Source organism: Harpegnathos saltator, unplaced genomic scaffold, assembly GCF_003227715.2.
Source record: "Harpegnathos saltator strain DR-91 unplaced genomic scaffold, Hsal_v8.6 scaffold312, whole genome shotgun sequence".
Taxonomy (NCBI): Eukaryota; Metazoa; Arthropoda; class Insecta; order Hymenoptera; family Formicidae; genus Harpegnathos; species Harpegnathos saltator.
The window spans coordinates 57,305-81,968 of record NW_020230109.1 but is presented as its reverse complement, the minus strand read 5'-3'; the positions used below and the strand labels follow the sequence as shown (position 1 = coordinate 81,968).

Genomic DNA, 24,664 nt, shown 5'->3' with positions numbered 1-24,664 from the left:
TTGTCGCGTAACGCCAAGTTGCTCTGCAAGCTCCTTTTCAGTTTGTGCAGAGTTTATATCCAATAATGCTTGCAGTTCGTCCGTTTCAATCTTTTGAGGGCGTCCAGCACGCGGTTCATCTTCAAGACTGAAATTTCCTTGGCGAAATTTTTGATACCACCTTTTACACGCAGCATAACTTACAGCGTTCTCTCCATATGCAACACAGATCATTTCAGTGGCTTGAGCAGCATTTTTTTTCAGATGAAACGCGAAGTGGATGGAAAATCGAATATGCACTTTTGTTATTGCCATCGTGAACACTGCTAATTTTAAGGTTATGTGCATCAAACGCCAAATCGCACGATGTTTCGAAAGACCAAATGTCACTGCTTTAAAACCGCAAGAGGGCGGGAAAATTAATGCAATTTAAATTGTGGTTTCAGTAGTATGAAATCTAGGGCTCAGAACTTTTTTGCGCTCCTAATAATAAAATGAATTTTTAAAATATATTCCAAACAAAATATAAAAAATTCACTTAAGAGGAAAACGAACATAAGCTGTGCACGGAGAAAATATTGTAGTAAAAATTATTAAAAAAGTGTATAATACTGGATTATACAGGAATTATCGAAATTACGAGGGCAGTTTGATAAGTCAGTGACTTTTTGAATTTTCCGCGCAGTAACTTTAAATGAAGCACTGCTCCCGTCAACTGCCATCTATTAATAGACTACTGTACAAGTTTGGGCAAGCTGCGCCATTTAGTTAGTGTTTGACAGCCATTGAAAGCAGACAACCTCGTGAATTTTAACGAAAATGGAAAAAAGTTAATTTCGTGTGCTGATTAAGCATTATTTTTTGCGTAAAAAAACCATCACCGAAACCAAGGCAAAGCTTGATAAATACTATGGGGACTCTGCACCATCAATTTCAATGGTTAAGAAGTGGTTTACTGAGTTCCGTTATGGTCGTACCAGCACAAGTGACGCCGAACGTTCAGGTCGCCCAAAAGAGGTCGTCACGCCAGAAATCGTCGATAAAATCCATGGAATGATATTGGACGATCGGAGAATGAAAGTGCGTGAAGTGGCTGAGGCTGTAGGCATCTCAACTGAGCGGGTACATCACATTTTACATGAATATTTGGACATGAAAAAGCTATCCGCGCGATGGGTGCCGCGATTGCTCACACTCGACCATAAGCGGAACCGTGTGACCATTTCAAAGGAGTGTTTGGCGATGTTCAGCCGCAATCCGAACGAGTTTTTGCGCCGTTTCGTTACCGTAGACGAAACATGGATCCATCACACCACACCAGAGACCAAGGAACAATCAAGACAGTGGGTTTCTTCGGGTGAACGTGCACCAAAGAAGGCCAAGGTGGGTCTGTCGGCCAACAAGGTCATGGCCACAGTTTTTTGGGATGCACGCAATATCATTCACATCGATTACCTTGAAAAAGGTAAAACGATCACCGGCGAATATTATTCAGAGCTTTTGGACAGATTCGATATTGATTTGAAGCAAAAACGACCGCATTTGGCGAAAAAAAAGTGCTGTTCCATCAGGACAATGCACGGGTGTGCACACGTGTGTAGTCACCATGGCAAAAATCCATAAATTGGGCTACGAACTGCTACCCCATGCAGCATATTCACCAGATTTAGCCCCCTGCGACTATTTCCTGTTTCCAAACCTTAAGAAATGGCTGGGCGGTAAGAGATTTGGGTCGAATGAAGAGGTCATCACTGAAACAAACGCCTATTTTGAGGGCCTTGAGAAAACCTATTATTTGGAAGGAATAAAAAAATTGGAAAAACGGTGGACTAAATGTATCGAGCTAAAAGGAGACTACGTTGAGAAATAAAACGCTTATTTGCCGACAAAAATATCTTTTATTAAAAAAGTCATTGACTTATCAAACTACCCTCGTATAATATATGTTGTAATCTTCAGTGATGTGTATACATCATATACATCACTAAAAATTACAACATATTATATATCATAATTTCAATCATTATTCCGATATAATCCAGCATTACCCAATTTTGTGTTAATTTTTACTACAATATTTTCTCCATATAGAGACACGTTTTTGTATTGCGTTTTGCAAAAGTAATTGCACACTTCTTTCTTTTTTGTAGTAATTGCAATTTCTTTAATTTTTTTGTTTATTATTAGCGCGCCATCTTCAGACACATATCTTGTCAAAATTTCGGAACATTCTCGGTCTTGAAATTCTGGCCTCCGGAAAGATACGCGTCGGGAGATGGCTGCACTTTTCTACTCTATCTTATGTTCAAAAAGGACTCAATTAATACCTGATATCATATATTCGCCATTGAAAAGGTTGTCTGGTTTTTTGTAAGTTTAAGAATTTCCTATTATAGGGGAAATAGAGGAAGATTATAGATTTAAGAGGAAAAAAGAAGAGATCAACATAAAAAGGGGAAAAAGAGGAAATAGGGGAGAGAGTACCCCTACATCTTTGAATACCTTTTTTTTTGTTCCCTGCAACTTTTGTCGAAGAAGTTTCTTCCGACAACTGATATTTCCAAATTTATCCGGCCTGTAACTTATGAAGTGTAAGGTTCAATGACCTTGAAATGACCTCTAGAGGTCAAAAGTCGACATGACTAAGAACATATCTAGACGTAATTTTTTATGCTCTATTGATTTCCGCTATCAAAATCACATGCTTCCATTTGAATAAAACGAAGCTGACCTTCATTTGACTTTGAAGGTTACCTCAAGGTCAAAAGTTAAGGTCACCATTGAATACCTTTTTTCATTCTCTGCAACTTTTGTTGAAGAAGTTTTTTACGATAACCAATATTTCAAGAGTTATCCGGCCGTACCGGAACTTTTTGAACACCCTGTATACATATATAAAGTGTCCGGAATATTTTGGAAACGAAAAATTATGAAGATTAATGAAATTAAACTGCGAAGAAAAGTCAAGTACCATTTTGCAAAAATTGCAATAATTATTAAATTATGAATGATTGGAAATGACACCACATCTAGAAGTTATTTTAATTGATAATTTGAAAATTTGTGTACTTATTTGTAAAATGATAAAGGACTTTTTTGTTCAAAATAACTTAATCTACAATTATGACAGCTATTGTATCTAGCGGTAAATATAAATATAATATATAGCTATAGCTATAAATATATAGAACTTTGAATCCTGAATCTTGAATCTGTCGCTAGACACAATAGCCGTCATATAATTCTAGATTAAGTCATTCTGAACAAAAAAGTCATTTACTATTTATACATATGTATATTACACACACACACACACACACACACACACACACGCACGCACACGCACACGCGCACGCGCACGCGCACGCGCACGCACACGCACACACACATATATATGTATGTATACTATATATACATCCTGTATATATAGATGGCCAATTGTATAAAACTATCCTCCTAATATCAACATACGGATGCCAACTAGCCAAAATACCGCACGAACTCATGGGTCAAGTCAATAATATACAACAGACTATTAATTCAATAAAATGGAAGATTTGAAGAATATCTTCACATAAACTAGTTATAAGTAAATATAAGAAATAAATAAATGTAAGGAACAAAGAAGGACAACGTAAATAATATGTTTAGAATGATAAACATAATAAAAAACAAATTTGTAACATTTTAAAATGATTTATTTTATCTCACAAACTACTTTAACTCTTTGTATAATATCCTGACGGTACTTTAAAGTACCGCTCTATATATGTGCTCTTGAACCTTTTTCCCGTGTTTTACCCTACATTCCTATCGGTACTTACAAATACCACGTCAAAATTTAATCATGAATTGTTACAAGATTTATTTTTCTATTTCTTATGTTTATGATATGCCAAGAGTTATTTCATTACGCAAAAATTTAATAAGGTCTTGAATAAATTAATTTAGGATATAAAGGGTTAAAATAAAAAAAAACTTGATATGTATAAACTTTTACATATATAATTATCAAATTAATTCATTTATCACATTTAAATATATTAAATAACGTAAATTTAAAATTACAGAAACGCTTAAAGTACTTTAGTAAAAATAACACATTTAAGGTTAGAATATACATGCGAATATACATGTATGCGAGAATTTTATTTGATATCAAAAATATACCTTTCTCAGTTGCAATCTTGTATCCTCAAAGTTATGAAATTTTTCGTTTTCATTCGTAAATTATTTATATTTTCATCTTTTCTATTTTTTCTTTTTTCTTTCTTACAGTTAAGATGCAGCACAGTAAACAAAGAAGGTATGTCGGTTTCGCTCGATATTTCACCATGACATAGATATCGAGGAAATTAGCTCTTTGATTAATTGCCGCGACTTATTAGCGATCGGTGCACCTGAATATATACATAAAAAAGGGAAAAAAACGCGCTTGTGCACCTTGAGCGCTTTGAGCGTCGTAAATTTCACAACAGAGACAACAGACGAAAAATCCCCCCAACGAAGTCGCGCTCTGGTACTCCATCTGCTCTTGTCGCAATCGACGTGTTTATTCGTGATCTCTCAAGATTAAGAGAAATCTGTCCGATACATTCGTCCTCGTATGAGAAAAGAACGATTGGAACACGCCTCCAGTGCCAATTTGATTTGTCGCAGTGATCGCTGACATAGCCACGGTAAGATTCTTTGCGAACTTGGTGATAGTGTGGTATGTGAATCGATTTTTGACGAGCAACAAATATGTGATTCGATAGATCTGCCAGTCTGCCGCTGTTTTCGATTTGTGCTTTATCTATTAAGCGTGTCGTAACGTGACCTTGCAGAGAATCAACGATAGCGTGAGGAAATCCAGAGTTGATTGTTAGACAGACGCGAGTGGGTGAAACGAATCTTTGATGCTGCGACATAATGGAATAACGATAATATAGTTCATTTTTTGGTAATTACAATACAGTGTTCTCTGTTGTGTTTGTTCGTTTGGTATTTTTTTTTGGTAATTTTTTTCGGTATTACAATAATTTCTCTCTTGGCTATTCATGCAGTAGTTTCTTCATTAAAAAACAGGAAAAAGAAATGAGAGAATCTATGCATTTTATTGACTATTTCGTCAATTCGCAATCGAGTTTTCGTCAGAGAAAGCTTTACAATTATTTTGGACTAATTTATTCGTAACTTAAATGAATAAAGGATTTGTGTCAATTTCCATAGTTATTGATCTCTCTACGATGAATATTTACGATTTACCAGAATATTTACGATTTACCGATTTATGTAAATATGAAACCGGAATTTTTGTATAGAAAATACACGTTTATTGTATGAAAATGATAAAAAATATTTTATTCGAAGTATTGCTCATCGCTAGCTATACATTTTTCCCATCTGTCTGACAATTTGTGGATGCCACGCCAAAAAAACTGTTGCTCTTTTGAGGCAAATCAGTCATCAAGCCATTTTCGTACATTTTCGTAAGAAGTGAAGCGCTGCTCAGTAAGTGCGTGTCCCATCGATGCAAATAAGTAGTAATCGGACGGAGGCAAGTCTGACGAGTAAGCCGCATGCGAAAGTATTTCCCAACTAAACGCCTCAATCGTTTCCTTGACCAGTTTTGCTGTGTGTGATGGTGCATTATCATGAAGCAAAATCACTTTGTGTTATCTTTCTTGATATTCTGGTCGTTTTTCACACAAAGCTTGATTCAAATCGATCATTTGTTGTCGGTAGCGTTCAGTATGAACGGTTTCGCCAGGTTTTAGCAGCTCATAATAGATCACACCCTTCTGATCCCACCAAACACAGAGCATTGTCTTCCGTCCATAGCGATTTGGCCTTGCAGTCGATGTCGATGGTTCGCCTGGAGTTATCCATGATCTTTTAAGCTTAGGATTCTCAAAATATATCCACTTTTCATTGCCAGTCACAATTCGATGGAGAAGTGACTTTCTTTTGTACCTGGCGAGCAGCATTTCGCAAGTGGTTTTTCGGTTTTCCTGCTGTCTCTCATTCAGTTCATGTGGAACCCAATTTCCCATCTTCTGGATCTTTCCCATGGCTTTCAAACGTATGGAGACGGCTTCTCGTGTTACATTTAATTGATCCGCGAGTTGTTATTGCGTTTGAGCGTCATCCTCATCCAACAATGCTTGCAATTCACTGTCTTCAAACTTTCTCGGTGGTCTTCCACATTCTTCGTTTCTCACGTCAAAATCGCCACGTTTGAATTTTTTAAACCACTCAAAGCACTGTGATTTACCAAGAGCATGCTCACCGTAAGCTTCGACAAGCATTCGATGCGATTCTGCAGCAGTTTTCTTCAAATGGTAACAGAAAATCGATGCTGTCTGCAAATTGTAGCTTCCAGGCACAAAATTCGACATGTTCAACGCTATTACAAACTATGCTGTTGTATGAAACTTGTATTGTTGTGAGTTGAAAATCTTTGTCAGATGTCAACAAATGGAAATGGCGCCAATGACACGGTTTGACGGTAACTACATTGATAACTAGGGCCATCTATGGGCAAATTCCGGTTTCATATTTACAGACCTGGAATGCCATAACTCAAATATCATACTCATGCATTCGTATACACGCAAATAGTTTTTCTCTAATAAATATTTATTAATTGAAGAAATATCATTGTAGTCTTTTGTCTTTTGAGATAAGTTACAATATTAAAAATGTTAAAATGTAAAACAATTTCAGAAAAAAATATATCAAGTTTTCCTTAAATATCTAAAAAAATATTAGGTAAATAAAAAAATGGTTTGAACAAAAGTTGTTCAAATTAATTAGTGGGAAAATACGGTGTAATAAAAAATTGGAGTTCCTATTTAAGATTTTTATGTTGATCTTGACTGGGCTTTTCAAGGTCATCCCAAAGTCAAATTCATAGTGCCAGTAAATAGATCTTTTGAAGCCCTACAACTTTTGCTTGAAATATTTTTCTTCAAAATGTGGCGTTTATAAGAAAATCGGGTGACCCGGGTGAAGTGAAACATTCCGTATACAGGGTGTCTGGAAACGCACGATTATTCTTTGGGGATGTGAAAGAGAGTGAAATGTTGAGTCTAAAGTTCCTTTCCTATTTTTTCCTTTGACCATTAATAACAAAGGTTTTAATGAGGAAAGTCAACGGCGTGGCGCGCACAACTGTCGCACAATGCCATATATTGGCGCGGGACTTCGCCCTACGTTGACGCCGAAATTTGTTTTTACCTGATGATATCAAATAGATAGAAGAGGAGTAGAAGAGGAATTACAGACTCAGAATTTCACTCTCTTTCATATTCCCAAAGGATAATCGTGAGTTTTGAGACATCCTGTACATCCTGTATACAGGATGTTTGATAGCTGATCATGCAGACGAAAGATGGAGATAGATTGGGTGTAGCCGAGAAGAAAAGTCATGTACCATAATGTCAAATTGGCAATAGTTAGCGAGTTATTAATTAAAACATGTGAGCCAACGAGCGCGTAGAGAGCGGAGGTCGGCCGCAGTAAGCACGTAGACATTTGATACAGGCGGAGTCAGCGAGTGGCGATAGGCAAGCGCACGCGGCGAGAGGCAACGTAAGCGACAAGAGGCGATCGCGCGCGACGAGGAGCGAGCGAGCTTTTTCTTTATAGCTTTTTCCTTATAGTTCGCTCGCTCCTCGTCGTTCGCGCTCGCTCGCTCTTCGTCGCGCTCGCTCGCCTCTTGTCGCTTGTGCTCGCTCGCTCCTCGTCGCGCGCGTTCGCCTCTTGTTGTTTACGTTGCCCCTCACCGCGCGCGCTCGCCTACCGACACTCGCTGACTCCGCCTGTATCAAATGTCTACGTGCTTACTGCGGCCGCCCTCCGCTCTCTACGCGCTCGTTGGCTCACATGTTTTAATTAATAACTCGATAACTATTGCCAATTTGACATTATGGTACATGACTTTTCTTCTCGGCTACTCCCAATCTATCTCCAACTTTCGTCTGCATGATCAGCTATCAAACACCCTGTATACAGGGGGGCGGGTTATAAGTTTACAATCCGAAGTGTGAAGGTAGATTGCGTTAAGACAAACATAAAAGTCCCATACCGTTTTGCGAGATTCGCAATAATTATCGAGTTATTAATGACAGAAATCTGAGGAATAGGAGCGCGCCGACATAGATGATTGAAGAAGCGTTGCAGCTACTCAGGTCACAGTGCGGCCCACTCGATCTAGCAACTATTGGCGGCGTGCGGCGAGACGTAGGTCCGGCGAGATAAAATAACGAATAGCAGCGCATTGTCTTTCCCTTCGCTGCACACCGGCAACAGTTATTGGGTCAATTGGGCCGCGTTGCGGCCTAAGCAGCTGCAACGTTTCTCCAATCATCTATGTTATGCCGGCGCGCTCCTACTCCTCAGATTTCTGTCATTAATAATTCGATAATTATTGCGAATCTCGCCAAACGGTATGGGACTTTTATGTTTGTCTTAACCCAATCTACCTTCACACTTCGGGTTGTAAACTTATAACCCCTCACCCTGTATATACAGTGTGATGCATTTTAATCGACAATCGAAAATATTTCGTTAGGTAAAACAGATCGTGAGAAATGTTTCAAACAAAAGTTACAGGGTTCAGAGGGGGGCATCTAATGGTGACTTTGGATTGTCGTTTGAAGGTCACGTAAAGGTCAACTTTAAAATCCTAAACAGAACTCCCTATTTTTTATTGCATATTCTTGTAGCCCTTATTGAGACGTTTTCAAAACATTACCTACTTTTATCTTTTGCGTAAGCCATTACCAAGATATGAGGCTTGAAAGTTGACATACCGCCGGTATTCGCATTACCCGATGTACACCGCGAGGAGGTTGCTCGGTCGGATTTGTACATCACAGTTTATTTTCCTTCGGGAATCACCTCGATGTCACTTTTTCATCTATGAATAGGTCGGGATAGTAAAGTTTAGGGTAAGAATGCCGAATAGGGGACCCTGCTCCTATGACCTTGACCTTGACATATATTGTCAAGGACACCTTCCTGAGTAATGTGTAAAAGGTTTTACCCGTCGCTCGTTTGTTAAAAAGTTATTAGCAAAAAACGTTTGGTTTATGCGTAAGTTGCAAGTGCGTGTAGTATGGCGCGCTACGCGCGCCCCCTGCTCCACCCCACCTCCTCTGCTCCTCCCCCGTCCCTCCCCCACCCCGTCCTCTCCGTGCTAAACGCACTTACAATTTACTACTTTATCTCTATGGGAAAAAGTTGGGGTAAATATGCACATTAGGTCAACCCCTTCAAAAGTTCATGACCTTGATATATGCTGTTAAGGACATGTTCCTGAGTGTTATGCAAAAAGTTGGAGCCCTTGCTCATTGTTTATTAAAAAGTTATTAACAAAAAATGTTTGGTATATACGTAAGTTGCAAGTACGTTTAGCACGGCGCGCTATGCGCGCTCCACACCCACTCTCCACCACACCCCCGCCCCACCCTCATCTCACCCGCTTCTCTTCACCTTCTTCCCATTGTTTGTTTTCAATCACTTTCGGGTAAATATCAGGGAGTGGGGATGGGACGCGCGTAGCACGTCGTACTAAACGCACTTGCAACTTATGTGTATATCAAACTTCTTTTATTAATAATTTTTTAATAAACAATGACCGTCAACTAAAACCATGCAGCATTACTTAGAGTGATGATCCACATAACATACAACTAAAATTTTTGAGATCGGGAGGTGTCCCCATAGGTAAATATTTACCCTTAAATATATACATAGTGTCGGAAAATTTTCTATTTTTGAAATTTCTTTTGTTAAGAATAATTTTGTTAAGAAATTTTTATATATATAACAATGAGCGACATAACAATTTAATATATATAACAATGAGCGACGGCTACAACTTTTTGCATAACACTCAGGAACATGTCCTTGACAACATATATTAAGGTCATGAACTTTTGAGGAGGTTGACCTAATGTGCATATTTACCAAAGTTGGAAATGGAAGTAAAGTTAGATATAACGTAATCTAATCTAACCTTACTTCCATTTCCAACTTTTTCCCATAGAGATAAGGTGGTAAGATACAAGTGAGTTTAGCACAAGGGGAGGGATGGGGGAGGGACGGCGTTAAGCAGGGGCCGGGGGGGCGCATAGCGCGCCGTGCAAACCGCACTTCTAACTTGTGTGTTTATGAAAATTTTTAGCACTAACTTTTTAACGAACAGCGGGAGACGGCTAAAATCTTTTGCACGTTACTCAGGAAGGTGTCCTTGACAACATATGTCAAGGTCAAGGTCATAGGATAGGTCCCCTATTCGGCATTTTTACAAAGTTTGGTGACCACCAAGATCACCCGACCTTACTCCTCCAGATTTTTATCTGTCGGGATTTTTGAAAGACGCAATGTTCCGTCAACCGCCAATAACGTAATAGGATATGATGGATCGCATCAGAAATTCGTGCTGAGTGATTTCAGCAAACGTTCTTTTGAAATTCGTCGAAAGTTTCGAAAAGCGAGTTCGAGTGTGCCGAGCTGTCGATAGCGAAGTTTTCGAACATCTATGATGAATGAGCTACCCCCCTCCCACACACACACACACACACAAAATCGGCCTTTTTTAGGGCCACTATAATGTACAAATCCGACCGAGTAACCTCCCCGCGGTGTACATCGGGTAATGCGAATACCGGCAGTATGTCAACTTCGAAGCTTCATATCTTGAGAATGGCTTACGCAAAAGATAAAAGTAGATAGTGTTTTGAAAACGTCTCAATAAGGGCTACAAAAATATGCAATAAAAAAGGGGAGTTGCATTTAGGATTTTAAAATTGACCTTTACGTAACCTTTAAACGACAATACAAGGTCAAGTCAAGGTCACCCTCAGGTATCCCTCTCTAAACTTACAACTTTTGTTTGAAACATTTTTCGCGATCTGGCATACCTGATGAAATATTTCTGATTGTGGATTAAAATGGATCAGCCTTATATATACAGGGTGTTCCATTTAACTTGAGATATCGAAATAACTCGAAAACAAAGAAAAAAACAAAAATCGCTGAAACACGTGTCGAACGAATTCCAAGGACGAGTAAAATGGCATGATTTCTTTTTCATTTGATGGACGTCTTCAAGGTAATTTTAAGGCCAACTTTGTTATTTCAAATAAAAACCTGTATTTTTTATGACGGAAGCATATTCTACGTAAAAAAACAATTAACTTTTGTTCGAAAAATTTTTTTATTTGATCATTACTTTTGGAGATATCGTACGAAGTAATTCCGATTTTTATTCCAAACAATAAAATAAACGTATCACAATAAATGATGGCTCAAAATGATGGCCTTCTATTTCCAAACGTTTTGATCTAACCAATAATGTATATTATACCGATTAACTTCTTCATTATTGGTAAAAGTAGATTCATCAGAAAATCGCGATCATATGAATATCTCATGTTTACAAGTGTTCCGTATCTCGTGTTTATACTGATCAAAAGAAGCGTGATCGTGCCGCTGAGATGTTTTGATTATTTCGGTTTTATTTTCTGATGAATCTACTTTTACCAATAATGAAGAAGTTAATCGACATAATATGCATTATTGGTCAGATCAAAATTCGAGATGGCTTCGCAAAGTAGAACATCAACGTCCATGATCTGTCAATGTTTGATGTGGAGTCATTGGCGATAAAATAATATTCCTTTTTTCATTCATTCATTCATCCATTAATTTTTCGATTCTTTTTTCATCAATGATACGCTGAATGGAGTGAAATATGGAAACTTCTTGGATGTAGAATTACACGTACTACTTGAAGAAGTAAGCCTAACAGATAGAATAAATATATGGTTTCAGCAGGACGGATACCCAATTCATTATTCGCGTTATGCACGCCAAATAATGAATCAGAAATAACCTGGTCCCTGGATAGGTCGGGGAGGTCCAGGTCGGCGAGGTCGCTTGATTTAATACTGTTAGATTTTTATTTATGGGGCCACCTTAAAGAAAAAGTTTATCACGATCGACCAACCACACCAGAAAACATGAAAGAGCGAATCCGAAATGCCTGTCGCGATATCCGTCCAGAAACTTTATTATCAGTACATCTTTTATTAATCGCTTTAACAAGTGTTTGAAAATGGAAGGCCATCATTTTGAGCATTTATTGTGATATGTTTATTTTATTCGTTTCGAGTAAAAATTGTGGTAATTATTTACATTAACGGACACCTTATGGATCAACTTGATCTTGGCATATGTTATAGAGGATACATTCTTGAGTAATTTTTTCTAATAAATTAATCGGCGTTCGTGCTTTATTAAAAAGTTATTAACCAAAAAAGTTTGGTATATGCGTAAGTTGCAAGTGTGTTTAGCACGGCGCGCTACGCGCGCCCTACCCTCCACTCCCCACCCCACCCCCGCTCTCCCCCATCTCACCTACTCCGCCTCATCCCCTTCCCATTGTTTTTTTCAATGGTCGCGTTCAGCGGAAAAAACTACTCTGCTACAGTTCCGTAACAAACGTCTCTGATTGGTACGTCTGTTCGGACCTGCCAAAGATTTAAAAGAATTCTCCAATCATGAACATTTGCTATTGAGTGGTAGCGGAGCAGTTTCCTCCGCTGAACATGACCAATCACTTTCGTAAACATACTGCTTACAGTACTGATACAGTAGAAGAGTGAGTGGGGGATTAGAAGGGGGATGAAGGGGCGGGGGTGGGTTGGAGAGTGGGGAGTGGTACGCACGTAGCGCATCGTGCTAAACGCACTTGCAACTTACACATATACCAAAATTATTTTTAATAACTTTTTAATAAACAGTAACCGCCAGCTAAAACCTTCCAGCATTACTTAGAGTGATGATCTATATAACATACTATATATAGTATAACTAAAATTTTTGAGATCGGGAGGTGGTCCATAGGTAAAATCACTGCTATATTTTCCTTACTTTTTTGGTTAATAACTTTTTAATAAAGCACGAGCGCCGATTAATTTATTAGAAAAAGTTACTAAAAAATATATCCTCTATAACATATGTCAAGGTCAAGCTGATCCGTCAGGTGTCCGTTAATGTAAATAATTACCATTTTTTACGTAGAATATGCTTCCGTCATAAAAAATATAAGTTTTCATTTGAAATAACAAAGTTGACCTTGAGGACGTCCATCAAATGAAAAAGAAATCATGCCATTTTACTCGTCCTTGGAATTCGTTCGACACATGTTTCATCGATCCTGTTTTTTCTTTGTTTTCAAGTTATTTCAATGTCTCAAGTTAAATGGGACACCCTGTATATATATGGGGCATTCTCTGTCAAATCAGCCACCCCCTGTGCATCTCAATTTTCGATATAAATCACTTTTATAGAGCTCAAAATTTTCGTTGAAATGTCTATTTTTTGATGCCGTCTGGTATTTTTGGCGCCGCAAGATGGCTGCGCCATAATATGAACCGAAACGAGCAAAAGTCATGAAAATGATGGAAAATCCCACTACAAATTTCGAGGTTTTCAATCTTTCATTTCTTTTAAAAACTTAAAACCTCGGTAAATATATGAGATTTGGATCGATGGCGTTTTGGAGATATGAGGGAATCCTGATTCGGCTCGTGGAGTTCAGGGTTCATGGCGTTCCAACAATGAAGAAATTTCAGGACTATGGAACTCATGATGTATTGAGTCATGAGAATCTGGGGTGAGAGATTTTTGGATTCGGGTTATGGATCCGGGGTTCATAGCGAAGAATACAGATTTTTGTAGTAAAGGTTCATATATTTACCGAGTTTTTAAGTTTTAGCGGTGAAGGATTGGAAACCTCGAAATTTGTAGTGGGATTTTCCGTCATTTTCATGGCTTCTGCTCGTTTCAGTTCATATTATGGCGCATATTGCCATCCTGCGGCGCCAAAAATATCAGACGGCATCGAAAAATAGACATTTCAACGAAAATTTTGAGCTCTAAAAGTGATTTATATCGAAAATTGAGATGCGCAGGGAAGTGGCTGATTTAACAGAGAATGCCCCATATATACACACACATGTATATATACTCACATGCACACACATAGGGTGCCCCATTTTAAATTTATGCAAATATCTCGATATAATATCATATTTCGAAAAATATGAAAGATACTGAAAAACATTTCAAACAAAAGTTGTTTGATTTGAAGGGGGGCATAAGACAGTGATACCATTTTGTTAAAGATAGCGCCATTTTCGAGATATTCTTTGATTATTATTTTTCTTAAATGGAAATCTCAATTTTTTATTATTTTATCTTTTTTTATTCATTAATTTGAAGAACTTTTGTTTGAAACATTTTTTTATTTGTCTAGTACTTTTTGAGATATTTAAGTTAATATCAAAAAAACTTGATATCTTTCAATATTTAACTTACGATATTTCGGTAATTTATCGGAAGAAAGTTGGGACATTAGACTTTTTTACACTATTTGGTTTCTATAATATGCTGTTACTTTAGTGCCCTATCTTAATGATTTTGAAACTTCCAAAGATTAACAAATTATAATAATAAAAGTTAGGGCACTATTGTAACAGCATATTCTAGAAATGAAATAGAGTACAAAAATCTAGTACCACTTTTTGTTCTTTTAATTTTTTTCACATTGTTACATCTTGTTGATAATAATTTTTGTAATTTCTTTGATACAACAATGATTTGCGTTCTTATGAATATTATTATTTACTTATCGTGTTACTTGAAAAAATATGACTTTCTAAAGAAGAATTGTGATTGTACTTTGTGGACATGTTGCATTCGCAAGAAAATAACGACTGTGGTAGTTCAACGCGATTGAGTGCAACTTTTCTTTTTACCATTTTATTCTATATTCTCACCGAAAAGAGTCAAACCCAGCTTAACTGGACTAGGATCACTTTGTGTGAATTAGGTAATGCGAGCCACCGATGACCCGAACGATACTAGAGAGCCTTCAACATTATAATATTTCGAATACTTTACACAAGCGAAGAACGAAATGAATCGTTTGATGCGCAGCACGCAGATAGAAAGATGCGGGAACACCCGGCGCGCGAATATACGTTAAACTTGTTTGTTATCATTGACACCGATATAACCGGATTGCGATAGTGTCGGTGCGTCGACGATGCATCTGTTTCGGGCGATTTGCTCTCTCTCAGTAAGTGATATCGCGTTATGATGACGATATTGGTTCGATATGGATAATATGTCGCATCATGTATAACGAATCTTTGAATTCGTTACGCACATTATATGCCCGTTACGCGAGCATCCACGCGAGATAGCGCACGTATGTGTTGCGGGAAAGAACTGCGTGTAGTGCATTACGTGTTCGTTTATCGCCGTGCGCGTTTGCGGCTCGTGAAACTACGCGTGCGTTTAATTAATTATCGAACCGACGATCGAATCGGCGCGAACACACGGGGCAGAGTGAAATTCTATTAACCGGATCTCTAATTCGATCGTCGATATAGTAACACGTTCATCTTCGCCAAGTTGCCTCGTGTCAATTCTTTCGTTGCTTCTTCGGCAAAGGCTATAGATAATCGTGTATCACAGTAAGTACACGACGATCAACAATAAGTAATTAAAAAGTCGATACCTTGGATTCGTATTGTTGTTTTTTGAACTTGTCTAACATGAAAGACACTAAAACTCGTATCGATAGTTACCATATTAAACCTATCTTATGTGAGATATTTAAAATTGAATTTAGAATCAAGTATGAGTTTTCCAGTTGAATCACAATTGCAAATATAATATCACGAATATTGTATTTAGTTGAAAAACTCAGATCTGGCTTTCAAATCTAAGAATTGCGACAAATTTCAAGTAAGGATTATTAATACGAACCTTAAACTTAAATTTCTTATCGGATTTGAGTTTGAATCATAGAAATACATGTGGCATTTTGTGTTGATAATCATGATTCAATAGAGGCAGAGAGAGAGAGAGAGAGAGAGAGAGAGAGAGAGAGAGAGAGAGAGAGAGACTCTCATCTCTCTAACTAGATACAAATCTGAGTAATTCATGTGAGACAAATTTGAAATAATGAATATTAATATGAATCTTAAACCCCTGTAAGCTTTCATGTTTCATTATGCATACATTCATTTTTTATAAGAAAGTTGATCAGAACAAGCAATTCCGTTGCGTTTGTCGCGTGTAATAGTTGGTTTTACGAAAAAAGCATTAAATCACAAAAAGACATTTTTGTGTGACAAAAGTTCTCACGGAAAAATCACTCGCATTTTTTAATAGTCGTTGGTAATCTTAAATTTCTCTCTCATGCCCGCGCACGGCACAATGAACCAAGCACGTATGCGCGTGGATTGCGTAGCGAATCTTCTTCGTTTCCTCATTCTCTCGACGTCATGTGACATCGTGACGTCAGTCTAACGAGAGAGAAAGAGAGAGGGGGAGAAAGAGAGAGAGAAAGAGAGAGAGAGAGAGAGAGAGAGAGAGAGAGAGAGAGAGAGAAAGAATCCTCCTTAACCCTTCCCCGACACTGTCTATATACTACATTAATCCGCAATTTGTGGGCGTATCTGTCGACATAATGGTGATTGGCTCATAATTACACATGATCGTAATCTCTGTGTATTGTTTCGTACAAAGGCCAATTAGTGACGCGCGACTGAATTTCAATAGGAAGTACATGATGCGGCGAATATGCTGGGCGCATATTATCGCCGAAAAAACATTTAATCGGAATGTCAGCAAATTAGTAGAGTCACAGGCACACGCTTAGTTATCAACTCCGCTTAGTTCGAGAAAGTTCACTTATCATACCGTGGTTAGACGCTGAGCCGCGAACAATCGTTCGAGTTCTGAAGTGCCTACAGCAGTTCTTCTCGAAAGCAGACTTTGCGATGTCCACAGGTAGTTCATGCTATCAAAATGTTGATAATTGTAATACCGTTTCGTATCGTCAGTTGCGACAATAATTAATTGACAATTGTTATCAATTAGGACACGACGCGTTGTCGAATCAATCGTAGATAAACACTCGGTCGTAATATAACGCTCTCGGATGCGAATTTATTGTGAGACAATTGTCTTCAGTCTCGTGTGTAATTCAGGATAAATATTATGGCTTTTGTGCAATTATTATCGTGAACTTTTACAAATAGTTAATTTTTCACGATAAATAATTACACATCTCCATTTTTCTTAATCCTTAGCTGAATAAATTATATTTATCGCACAGTAGGACAAAATTATAAAACTAAAAATATTTCTCTTGAAGATATTTAAAACATACTAGTTCTTACAGTCTTTTGTTTTTCGTAAAAGATAATATAAAATTTAATAAAGTTATTCAATTCCAGAAATATTTCAAAATTATTAATTTCATTTAAAATAACAGGAGAAGTGATTTCGTGTTTCAGCGAATTCCAGAATTCCAGAAATATTTCAAAATTATTAATTTCATTTAAAGTAACAGGAGAAGAGATTTCGTGTTTCAACGGATTCTGCTTGCGCGCATACGGATTAGTGCATCTTGTATTGCACAATTTAATAAGAAACGGACCGTATATCTTTCAGATTTTTGTTCTAATTAATAATCAACTTTTTGCAGCCTTTTTAATAAATGATTTAATACTTTAAATTTTTGTGATGTGGAGAAATATACAATTTCGTAAGTGATTCTTCGTCAACAATCTCATCCCGCGTGGATGTCAACGTTTAATTCTCGTGAAAACATAGCGATACTGTTTACTGACGTAATACGTCAGGCGATTCAATCAAACAATCCTATTTCATGATTTAATCACATTATCATTTACTCGATCAACTCTTGGAAATGCGAGCCGCATGCCTTGCAAATTCGGTCTCTCAGATAATACCCGTTTCAGTTTACATCGGCCGAAACGAAATTTGTTTACGCCAATTTTAATTTGCCGGATTGAAAGCCTGCAATAGTAGAATTGTATTTGTCCTGGCTTACCCATTGGAACTTTGCCGTTAATTATGTTATGTGCAATTTAATACGATTCAGTCGTATTGATCAAATTGACCTTTCATTCGGATAAACGCTCAAATTATATACAATAGCACACGTAGACGACGGACGCTCTTAATTGTGATGCGCAAAACTGTGTTTTATAAATATTATAAGTATTTTCCCTTCAACTTTAATAAAATAGACATAACCGGCTCGATATCAATGAATAACGACGTTGATCTTCCTATCAATTAACTTTCTTGACCGACAAAATAGATGGTGGCGCACGCGCGATCTCACACACCTCGGGCACAATTTTTATCCGACTCTTACTCGTTCGCAGACTACTTAAGCGACGACATGTCAACAAACGGCCCGGAATTGACAGTCAGACGGCCGGTCTATCAGCAGGATGAGCTTAATCACTTGTATAAATATGTGAAGCCTAAGAGGATTCGTAAGTATCAAGATTTCGACTTGGGAATGTGCGCTAATTTTACCTTTCACTGTGCCTGGCCTTTTACTTGAACTCGCGCGTTCGTATGGGAAACCGTGCGATGAAACGTTGACCACTACTTTGCGCATTACAAACAGAACCGGTCGAAACTGGTAAATTGATCACGAGGAAACGGAATAGATGAAGGCCGACATCTTTTCGGAACGCGGAGTCACATAGATCATGGGAGTACTAAGAATGTTTGGACGATGTTATTTTGGTGTGATTGTCAAGATCTATTTGAACATGAATCGAGAATCATTTTGTTTTAAATGTTATTACTACATGTTTAACAACTAAATCAGATACCGGTTGCTGCGTTGATATTAACTTAAACGATGATCTACTGCTCTTTAGTTAGTAAAGAAGTATCGAGAAGATGCAAGAAAATAAAGCCAGTTGCGCTTTTAAAAAAATCTATACCTCTGATCGACTGGATTTCTTCATACAACTGGAAGGACAATATATTGGGAGATATTGTTGCTGGCATTACCGTAGCTGTAATGCATGTTCCACAAGGTACGTTACTCTAATAAAGAGCTTTGATTTCATTTCTGATTTTTTAAATGTCTGGATCTACAATAATAATACGATTAAACGAAGTATATACATACGATATAATTAAAAAAATAATGTCAAACTAGCAAGTTTGGTTTCGTCTTCAATCACCGCTCTACGTATATGCATATATAGGGTGAGTCATTTTAAGTTACCCACACCAATAACTTACTTATTTTTGATCGTGGAAATAAATATTTCAGACAAAAGTTATATAGTTTTAAGGGAAACATAAAACAACTATATCAGTATGTTTACAGATGGCGCTACTTTCGAGATATTCACTGATCATTACTTTTCATAAATAGAAACCCTAATTTTTTATTATGTCATATTTTTCTACCAATTAATTTTAACAACTTTTGTCTAAAACATTTTTCTATTTGCCTAATATTTTTTGAAATATTTAAGGAAAACTCGGTAATATTTTAAATATTTAATTACGATATCTCGCTAATTATTTGTCGGAAGAAAAAATAGTACTAAATTTTTTTATTCTATTTGATCTCAAAAATATATTGTTACAATAATGCCTTAACTTTTGTTAACTTATCAATTTTTAGAAATTTCAAAACAATCAATTTAATAAAAATCAGGGCGCTATTATAACAATATATTCTTGAGACTAAATACAGTAAAAAGTCTCGTACTATTTTTTCTTCCGACAAATAGCGAAATATAGTAAGTTAAATATTGAAAAGGTTACTGAGTTTTCCTTAAATCTCAAAAAATATTAGGCAAATAGAAAAGATGTTTCAGATAAAAGTTGTTAGAATTAGTTGATACAAAAAGATGATGTAATAAAAAATTTGGATTTCTACTTAAAAAAGTAATGATCAGATTTCGAAAGTGACGCCATCTGTAAATAAATTGATATAGTTGTTTTATATCCCCTTTTAAACCATATAACTTTTGTCTGAAACATTTGTTTCTACAATCAAAAATAAAAAAGTTATTGAAGTGGGTAACACACAAATATACATAATAAAATGACTCACTCTGTATATTAAAATATTTTTATTTTTATTATCTATATTTAATAAAACTACTACTATATTTGCGACGGGGTTCTATTGTGAAACTTTAGCTATATCAGGAGGAACAAATTTCTTTCATATTCCTTTTATGTGGCAGAGACGCTTAAATTAATGTGTTGTATAGTTGATCTCGATATTTTTTTTACAGGTATGGCTTACGCGATCTTAGGCAATGTACCGCCCATTGTTGGTATGTACATGGCTTTCTTCCCAGTGTTGGTATATTTCCTCCTCGGCACGTCCAGACATAACTCGATGGGTAAGTGTCCATCGTTGAGTTATGTCGAGTCATAAGCAACCTCGATCGAGGCTAAAAAAATTATTTTTTCTCAGCAAAAATAATTGATAAGCTGCCTATTATTAGAGTGCACGAGTTATTAATAGAAAATTTGATATATCCGTTAAATTTATTTATAACTTCGCGTTTCTCCTATGTTAATGTTTGTTAATATTAATCCGACAGGTAAAAAATTCATAATTAAATAAAATCCTTGATTTTCTTTTAATTAAGGTACGTTCGCGCTTGTATGTATGATGACAGGAAAAGTTGTTACCACATATAGTTCTGCAGCAGTTTCAATGAATAATACGTCAGTCGAGAATGGTATTTTAATTTCCAACATAAGCCGTCAATATTCACCGATAGAGGTTGCGACCGCAGTCACATTCACAGTTGCTATCATACAGGTAATTTTATTGTATGATTCAAATAAAAAGTCACAATTTCCTTTGATATATTATTTTAAAGAAATATTTTTTTAGTAAGAAAAGTTTTAATTTAAAGGACCCCGTACAATTCCTTATGTAAATTGGATTTCGGTGAAATTGGCTAAATATTTGATATGTTATAAATCTTGTCTCTCTGATAAAAAGTTCCCATAGGCACAACTCCCAATAATTGACCATTTGACTTTTACGAGGCATCAAATGTCAAAAGAGTTTAATATCACAATTTCTTATTTACAATGAGTAAGATGTATTCCTACTTTGATTTATAACTAAAAATTTGTTTTCTGTATATATTTAAAAATAAAAAGCTATAAAGGTGACATTGACTTGAAGATGATGACTTGAGATTTCAGAGATTTCTGTGATACTTTCATTTTCTATGTGAAACACGTGTTTCAATACGAGTATAATTCAGTATAATACATTAACAACTGTACCACAACTGTACAACAAGTGTACCATTCGATTATGTTTCGCTTTCTATTGAGAATACAAAGCACAACTTTTTTAATTAAACTATATTTTAAAGCATAACAATTAAAAATATTTTTGGTTCATTTACAATTAAGACACAAGTGTGCATCATCCATCAAATCAACTTGCCTATCAGCTTCTTCGCATCTTCTCATAGCTATTTCTCGTTTTATCGCATATCGTCACCATTTAATCGAGCTAACTGATTTAGATGAAAAGCTCGACCACAAACAAAACAAGGCATTTCATTTCCATTTGCCATTTTAGTCAATACTAAATATTCAATATAGAGGAAGTGCGGGTATTGTGTAGTGGGGTAATGTGGATTTTTCTAGTCTGTCAAGTATCGCATCCGAACGAATAGCAGTGGAATTATTAACTGCTGGACATTACATGTGATTAAAAAGTGAATTTTTAATGAACTAAAGATATTCTGAATTGTTACGCTTTAAAATATAGTTTAATTAAAAAAGTTGTGATTTGTGTTCTCAACATAATTCTCAACATTGTGTTTCACATAGAAAATAAAAGTATCACAGAAATTATTGAAATCAAGTCATTATCTTCAAGTCAACGTCACCTTTATAGCTTTTTATTTTTAAATGTACACAAAAAAAGTTTTTACATGTAAATCAAAGTAAGAATACATCTTACGTTGAAATAAGAAAATAAGAAAATTTCAATATTAGATACTTTTGACATTTGACGCCTCGTAGAAGTCAAATGGTCAATTATTGAGGGTTGTGCCTATGGGAACTTTTTATCAGAGAGACAAGATCTACAACATATCAAATATTCAGCTAATTCCACTGAAATCTAATTTACATAAGAAATTGTGCAGGATGTTTTAAAAATCCTACATTTCCATTTACTACAAATCTTCTCGTTTCAATTTAATTCGTTTATTTTTTTATGCATATATTATTTACATACATTATACATTATGCTGATATTATCATAATTGTAATGCATGTTCCATCATTTATATTGCTCGGATAAAAAAATTTTGATTTTATTTTTAATTCTTAAATGTCTAAATCCACTTGACAATTGCATAATCGATTAAACGGAATATATAAAATATATGTACAGTATAATAAAAAAATAGTAAAGTTTGAAATAAATTGGGATTGAATATATTTACAAGAGAAATAGAAATATTTTCCCATCTGTAACATTGGATATTTAAAAATGCTTTTAAATCTCAATTTTTTATTTTCGAAATTTGATATTATTTGAATAGAGAGATAACAGATAAATGTAAATAGTAGTTTTAAAAGTTTGATTTGTAAAGTGTTTTTATGATGAGAAACAGAAATTGATGAAAATTTAATGATTTTCTTTTCCGAGATGAGTAGAAATAAGAATAACTATAATTGGATAGTTGTAAAAGTTATCTATGAAGCAATGGACAAGTAGATTAATAAAAATATTTTTACTTTCAAAAATGTATGTCTCATATATATTTAATTTTCTCAGATACATATTATTCCTTGCATTAAAAATATTTGGTAATATCTAATTTGAAAGTTTTTTGAATCGTTAAATTTCTTTAAGTTCATAAATAAAAATATAAAAACATGAATTTTTCCATTTTTAAAAAATACAATGGTTCAATAGAAATTTTTATACAAAAAATTGTATTTTTTACATTTCTTAACAGAAGATGTTAACAGCAAAAATAAACAGCCGAGAATCCTGCTAAATACTAAAAATACTGAAAGTACTGAAGAGTACTATACAGTATAATGCGTATGAAAAAAAGATTTACATAATAATTTTTATGAAAAGTTCGTGAAGACTAATCTTTTTTTTAAATAAACTTAATTTTGATTATTTGTTTGTTTATAATATTTTTGCAATTAACATTGAGTGATTATACACAGTTTTATTATACTTGTTAATGTTCTAGGAACTCCAATAAGAATAAGAAAATTTTTTGCTAGACTTTGTCAGAAAGTCCTTAAAAAATTTCAAAAGTTAAAAGAAAACAAGTGTATATAGTAATATATAAGTATATATAAGTATAGTGGGCCACTTAGCGTCCCACTATACTGCAAAGAGTTAAGGATACGTTATAAATCAAAGCGTTAATATCTCTTGTCGGAATTGGTTTGCTTCAATTATTAATGTTTCTTGCTTATTTGTACATATTGCCTTTTATTCTTTTATCTTCTTGTAATATTGAAAATCTCTGGTCTAGTTAGGAATGTACGTGTTACGTTTGGGAGTAATATCGTCTCTCCTCGCGGACAGTCTCGTGAGTGGATTCACGACTGCAGCGGCGATGCACGTATTTACATCACAAATAAAAGATCTCCTCGGGCTGAATAAGCTACCGCGCCGCGGGGGTGCGTTCAAGCTCATTCTTGTGAGTACGAAATCAAGTTCTGTTTGGCGCTACAAACAATTGTTAAGCCTTTTTTCACCTGGAGCACTTTGTTTCTTATACAATCATTTTCTCTTTTTATTTTATCGTTAAACAAAACATTTACAGTTGTTAAATATTCGGTTAGTTATGGTGAATGCTCCCTGTAAATATTCCGAGATAATCAAGCTGTAATGTAAATGTAATTCGTTTCGTAATGTGTGGCAAAGTTATTCAATGTTACAAAGATCAAGCTTATTAACGTTTATAACATATCACAATTCGTATTATTCCGACGTTGTACAAAGAAAGCTCCGAAAAATAGTAAATCGTTACTAAAAATGAGATAAATTCACATTTTTTAATATAGATTTTACATGCATACATGTTTTTTATTATACAATGTATATTATTTTTATATATATATTTTTTCAATATATTCTTTTTTAATTTTATTGATCAGCACTTATTTTATTGATCTTTTCAGACTTATGTAGATATTTTTAACAATTTGGACAATGTCAATATAACTGCTGTGATATTGTCCAGTATCACTATTATGGCGCTTATATTCAACAACGAAATTCTCAAGGTTAGTTGGTAATAAATGTAATACACATTTTTTTTGCACATAAACAATATATATTTCATGTGCGTAATAGCATGTAAAATAAGCAATATAATCATTGGTATCTCAAAGTTATTGTATTAGCAGGATATACAAAAAATTTCAAGAAATAAAGTTTCTTTAAACGTATTAACAAAAAATAATTATATATAAAAATAGTGGTAACATATATTCATGTTAAGTTTTTATATATGTTCTTCGCTAATGTACTAGACATTGTATTTCATTTTTTAAGAATTTAGATATATTGTTTAAAGATTTTATATATATTATCAATAACTATAATAAATGCCGATGATTATATCGCTTATGTTATAAGGTAACAATTCTAATTATGGATGGAGTCTCAATTTTAAGTCAAATTTAGTTAAAAAGTTATAATACGGATGATAATATAATATAATACGGATAATAAAGTTATAATATAATATACACGAAAACTTTTTTACATTCAATAGTTTTGTTT

The 24,664-nt window shown here is 35.2% G+C and overlaps 2 protein-coding genes across 5 annotated transcripts in view; both read left to right on the top strand.

Annotated features, from left to right (window-relative positions):
* LOC105190690 (solute carrier family 26 member 10) overlaps positions 1–24,664 on the top strand; it is an 83,342-nt gene that overhangs the window by 14,753 nt on the left and 43,925 nt on the right. The window contains exons 2-8 of one of the 4 annotated variants that reach the window (XM_011153566.3): positions 4,258–4,285; positions 18,252–18,365; positions 18,762–18,923; positions 20,148–20,258; positions 20,511–20,686; positions 23,406–23,573; positions 24,058–24,162. In XM_011153566.3, coding sequence (XP_011151868.1) covers positions 4,258–4,285; positions 18,252–18,365; positions 18,762–18,923; positions 20,148–20,258; positions 20,511–20,686; positions 23,406–23,573; positions 24,058–24,162 — 864 coding nt within the window. Of the gene's footprint in view, positions 1–4,257; positions 4,286–15,153; positions 15,519–16,633; positions 16,843–18,251; positions 18,366–18,761; positions 18,924–20,147; positions 20,259–20,510; positions 20,687–23,405; positions 23,574–24,057; positions 24,163–24,664 lie in introns of those variants that run through there. The other 3 variants (XM_011153568.3, XM_011153567.3, XM_025299997.1) reach the window with 3 other exon arrangements.
* Positions 649–1,633, top strand: LOC112588838 (uncharacterized). The gene has a single exon (XM_025299998.1). The coding sequence runs from the start codon at positions 916–918 to the stop codon at positions 1,600–1,602; it is 687 nt and encodes a 228-aa protein (XP_025155783.1). The 5' UTR covers positions 649–915; the 3' UTR covers positions 1,603–1,633.

Excerpts from the sequence above, each read along its gene's own strand:
- LOC112588838 (XM_025299998.1), top strand. The coding sequence starts at position 916 with ATGGTTAAGAAGTGGTTTACTGAGTTCCGTTATGGTCGTACCAGCACA.